Source organism: Rhinopithecus bieti, unplaced genomic scaffold, assembly GCF_001698545.2.
Source record: "Rhinopithecus bieti isolate Rb0 unplaced genomic scaffold, ASM169854v2 scaffold_6782, whole genome shotgun sequence".
Classification (NCBI taxonomy): domain Eukaryota; kingdom Metazoa; phylum Chordata; class Mammalia; order Primates; family Cercopithecidae; genus Rhinopithecus; species Rhinopithecus bieti.
The window spans coordinates 1,756,277-1,761,808 of NW_016805866.1; the positions used below are offsets into that span (position 1 = coordinate 1,756,277).

The 5,532-nt window shown below is 39.8% G+C and overlaps 1 protein-coding gene across 2 annotated transcripts in view; it reads left to right on the plus strand.

Moving 5' to 3' along the window:
- The window catches only part of TSHR (thyroid stimulating hormone receptor), a 189,123-nt gene that overhangs the window by 137,717 nt on the left and 45,874 nt on the right, over nucleotides 1-5,532 (plus strand). For both annotated transcript variants that reach the window (XM_017873847.1, XM_017873848.1), the window contains exon 4: nucleotides 4,500-4,574. In XM_017873847.1, the coding sequence (XP_017729336.1) occupies nucleotides 4,500-4,574 (75 nt within the window). The remainder of the gene's footprint in view (nucleotides 1-4,499; nucleotides 4,575-5,532) is intronic.

Consider the following 5,532-nt stretch of genomic DNA (forward strand, 5'->3'; position numbering starts at 1 on the left):
AAAAAAAAAAAAAAAAAAAAAAAAAAGGCTGTATTTGAAGTCGTAAGTCCTAGATAAAGGCCCAGTGTTGCCTCTAAGTGTATAACAGGAGATTATTCACTTGCCCTTTCAAAACATGTCTCCATAGTTTTGTCTGCAAAATCAGGATGATACTTACCTGCATCACATGAGTCAGTTATGTTGTTCCCTCACTAGGAGGAAATTCACACCTTCCCCCAGGTGAAAAAAAAGTACACTGTTTCTTTTTACCCTTTAATCTTCTGTATTAGTTTGTATTCATGCTGCTATGAAGAAATACCTGAGACTGGGTAATTTATAAAAGAAAGAGGTTTAATTGACTCACAGTTCTGCATGGCTGGGGAGGTCTCAGGAAATTTACAATAATGGCGGAAGGGGAAGCAAACAGGTTCTTTCTCACATGGCAGCAGGAAAAAGACGTGCAAAGCAAAGTGGGGTAGAGCCCCTTATGAAACCATCAGATCTCATGAAAACTCACTCACTATCATGAGAACAGCATGGGAGAACCACCCTATGATCTGGTCACCTCCCACGAGGCCCGTCCCCCAACACGTGGGGATTACAATTTGGATTACAATTCAAGATGAGATTAGGTCCTTCCCACAACACCTGGGGATTACAATTTGGATTACAATTCAAGATGAGATTTAGGTTCCTCCCCCAACATGTGGAGATTACAATTTGGATTACAATTCAAGATGAGATTTGGGTGGGGACACAGAGCCAGACCATATCATCTTCCAAAGCTGAATTTTTCTAATAAATATGCTTTAAGAGCCTTTCATATTTCCCCCAACAAAGAAAAAAGAGCCTTGCTCCATAAAACAGCATACTTAAGCAGCCTATCTGGGCACATATTTTAATGTTATTTTTTATATAGAATATATAAAGCTTTACTTTTTTGTTTTTAAAGTTTGAGATTTTTTGCATCCTCTTTCTTTTTTTTGATTAAGACAAAATAAAAGTGAAAATTACACATTCCATCTTTTTAAACCTATCTACTAGATGTGACCACTGTGAACTGAGTACCATATTTTTGGAATTTTATTTATGCTTATTAGTTTGGGCAGGTGAATTACTATAAGAAATAGACAAAAATACAGACATGTGATAGCCCTAAGTGAGTGAGGTTTACTTCTTGCTCATGGGACAGTACTGGATGGATGAGTGGGCGTGCAGAGCAGCCACCTTCAGGCAATCATCACTCGGGGCCTCAGGTTGCTCGAGGCACAGCCATCTTCAGCTCTGGAGGGCATCTCCATTCCTAGTGTGCTGAATTACAAACCGCTTTTCTTTCTTCCAATGTCTCCAGTTTTCTGGCAGCATACCTAGCCTCCTGCACACTCCGGCCATAATTGCTTAACTCAGAATGGTGTGATTTAAATTCACCCTCACAGGCATGCTTGAAGACATTCAAATTTGAACGCTTCTTTTACCCTTCTCTGATTAGATGTTCTTTTGTACTCACTTCTGCCCTTCCTTTCCTCCTGTCTTTGAAAAGATTTTACTAGCTGCGTTTGCTTCTTATGTTACCTCTCTCTATTGATTGATTGATTGATTGAGATAGAGTCTTGCTCTGTAGCCCAGGATGGAGTGCAATGGCACAATCTCAGCTCACTGCAACCTCTGCCTCCCGCGTTCAAGCAATTCTCGTGTCTCATCCTCCCCGAATAGCTAGAATTACAGACATAAGCCACCACGCCCGGCTAATTTTTGCATTTTTAGTAGAAATGGGGTTTCACCATGTTGCCCAGGCTGGTCTTGAACTCCTGACCTCAAGTGATCCACCTGCCTTGACCTTCCAAAGTGCTTACAGGCATGCGCCACTGTGCCCAGCTGTTATCTCTCTCCATTTAGCTAAACTACTGGCAGTCTACGACCACTCCACCCCTTCTCTGCTTCAGGAGATACTTTTCAAAAGTCTGGTGAGCTGTTGCCTTACCTCAGAAAGCAGCTTCTTTTCCCTGCTGTTTTCTTGTGGGGTCTCTGATTCGTCTTTCTTCTTTGTAGCTCCTACATTTCCTTCCAGAAATCCTCTCCTCTTTCATGTTTCCTTCTCTCTCCTTGCTGCCTCTCCCACATTTCTCCTCTTCCAGCCTCCAGGTAAGTTGCCAGCCTCATTGAATCAACTGTTTCTAGCAGCTGCATTTCCTTTCCCTTTTATTCTCTACCTTTTCAGCTGACCCAGGTGGGCTGCATTTTCTTTAACTGTGATGTTCTCTCGGACCACTCACTCAAGACTACTTGTTCAACCGTAGTCTCTTGTGGAGCAATTTTCCAGACTGCAAACCCCGCTCAATTTCCAAACTCCTGCACCTGGTTTACATTTGTTTGTCTCTGACAGAAGTTCAAACCCTCCTCCCCCAGTAGAAAGCTCTGGCATGTAGTTTATTGCTCACCCTGGAAAGTGTGAACTACCTCAGCAGAGATTGATAGTCTCTAGAGGGGCACGGTGGGAAAATTATGAGATTTTGGAGTAGGGTGTCCAACTGTCACACTTTGCTCAGGACAGAGGGAATTCTAAGGATACGGGCTTGCATTTTAAAGCCAGGACAAAAAATGAAAGATTGTCTAAAGAGGGTCTTTCCATGCAGGGTCTTGTTTGGGTAAAAATCATGACATATTAGTTTAGGATTTGGAAGTGAGGAGTTTTAAGATCTTGGGGTATAAACTCTTGCTGCTTTCTGTTGAAGTGTTGATGGTTCTTTGTTTCAAAAACTCTCTGTAATGAACAATAAAGCAATTTGCCTGGGCAAGAGTCTACTGGAATAGTAGTTACGTTAATGAGGACAATGGACCAGTAAGGGTATATTATTATAGACAGTAAGCTGTGTGTGTAGGGAGGACAGGGGTAGGTGATTTCTGTTCTCAGAGTTAACTCCATCCTGTCTTTTCCAAAGTCTGTTTCATATTCAGTGTCCTTAGTTGAAATATCTAGTTGAAAAAACTAGAGGGCTTTTTCTAATTTTGCAAGAATGTCACAACATCTCCAGTCCCAAGTCCCTGATGTCTGTTCTAGCTTTCATTGCACTTATGAAAATAGCAATAATAAAAACATTATTTATAGAGTCCTAACTATGTGAAGGCCAAACATAAAATCCCTCATGAATATTATTTAATCTTCACAAGAGCCCCACAAAAGAGGTGTTATTAATTGTTCCTATCTTACAGACAGGAAAACTATGGCTCAAAGAGGCCAAGAAACTTGTCCAAGGTCATATAATCAGAAGTGGCAGAGCCAAGATTCTATCTCAAGTCCATCTGGCTATTCAGAAATAAAAGGGAATGAACTACTAATTCATGTTACAACATGGATGAACCTCACAGACATTATGCTAAATGAAAGAAAGTAGACACAAAAGACTGCCTGTTATATGATTCCATTTATATGAAATGTCCAGATAAGGCAAATTTATAAAGATAGAACACTGATCAGTGGTTTCTAAGCATAAAGGAGCAAGTGGAGACTAACTGCATATGGGCCTATGGTTACTTTTATCACTGATAGAAATGTTCTAACCTGTGATGATGGTTTCACAGTTATGTAATGTTACTAAAAATCATTGAACTGTATGCCTACATACAATGTTTGAAGTTTATGGAATGTAAATTCTTTTTTAATAAAACTTTAAAAATTACAGAGGTCACATTCTAAGCTTTCTGATTAGCACCGCCAATGACAGGATGCTGGTTCCTTTAGATGCCATTCCTAAAGAGAAATGCTAAAGGTTTACTGGGTTCTTATATACTTTTCAGGTAAGCATAGGGAATGCCTTAAACTCTTTTAGCCAATCAACCTATGTTGAATATGTTTAATTTAATCAGTGAGAGTTCATTTCTAGCAGTCACTTATTTCTCTAATACTAACTGTGCATTCTTGATCAGCATTTATATAAACCTAAGTATGTAAGTTACTGACACACGATATCACACTATACATGCAGAAGAGTCTTAAATTGCTGACATGACAAAATAAACACAAGCGAACTGTGAAGACGTACCACTTCTGTACATCTGGTATGGCAATGACGGAGCCTCACTGCCCATCTTGCTATGCTGTGATTCAGCATAAAATTCCCTCAACCTCCCACTCCAACACTAATTGTCTTGGCCAGAATACTTATAAAGATATTTGTCTTCAACTCCTCACCAAATCATTGGAGGGGTTTTTTCTTTTTTCTCTAAATCTAAAAGAAAAAAAAAAAAAACTGATACTACAATTAAGAAAAATGCAGCCCATAAATTAAAATGGGTGGAAACCAAGCCAAAGATGCAAGAGAGCTGACCAGCCATTGGGTCCCCATGAGGAGACAGAAGTAGTTTGTTGTTGATGGGACCCCTGGCAGCTACAGTCCCTGTGGTACCACATAAATGCAAAATTTTCTCATGAACATTTGTTAAAACTGATTTATGTTGTTTTGTCTTTGATAAGAACAGATACGGATGTAATATAGTGACTGTGTTCCTTGTAACTTATATAGAGAAATTCGAAATACCAGGAGCTTAACTTACATAGACCCTGATGCCCTCAAAGAGCTCCCCCTCCTAAAGTTCCTGTAAGTATTAAATCCTCTCCCATCCTACTTTTTTGGGGGGGAGGGGGTAAGATTTAATGCTGTTGTCTCCCAGGAATCTCCCTAGGATGATGTGGATTCAGGTTCATTTTAATGGTGTATAGCCTGGGTCAGGGCAAGGTTTCGGGTGAAATGGTCCACATTTTTAAAACCTATTCAAAAGTCAGCACATAGTGCTGGGTCCAGAGACCCGCTCCAAGAAACAGGAGAGAGAAAATGCTATTGTGTATACGTGGTCCTTAAATGTAGTATTTCAGAACAAAACACAACAAAACTCTGAGAGCCATTGGTCAATTTTGTTTGAAAAGGGGTATCACAACAGTATTAGAGGGGCTGTTACACGGGAAAGAAAACCACAAAGGGCAAAATGCACTTTTGTGGGGAGCGGAGGGAAAACAGAAGCAACAACAGTTTCAACCTCCCACTTCAACTGCTGGAGTGGGAGTGATAATCACCCTTCTTATCATTGCTTTGCTTTGATAACACTTATGAGCTGACCATAAGCTCCATGAATACAGGGACCACAACATTTTTTTCTCTGTTGAGTCTTTACTGCCTAGTACAGAGTAAAATGTGTTCAGTGGATGTGTCTGTATGACCTCAGGTCCTCTGGATACCAGGTGGAAGAGTCCTTTTTCGTGCTTGCATGCATTATAAAAATTAGAAAACAAAACAGTATGAAGAAGAAAATTTTAAAACTTAATCCCAATATCCCAAAATAAGCACTACTAACATTTCAGTTCATCTTCATCCAGACCTTTAAAACAAACTTACGTAATCATAGATATTTTATGAGATACGCCTTTAAGGATGAATAGAGGGTATCTTGAACAAGAATGGGGAGAGATAGAAAAGAAATTTAGCTGGATGGAATAGCATGATAAAGACACAAAGATAGGGATCCACAAAGCTTCTTTGGTGAACTAAAACAGTTGCTTTT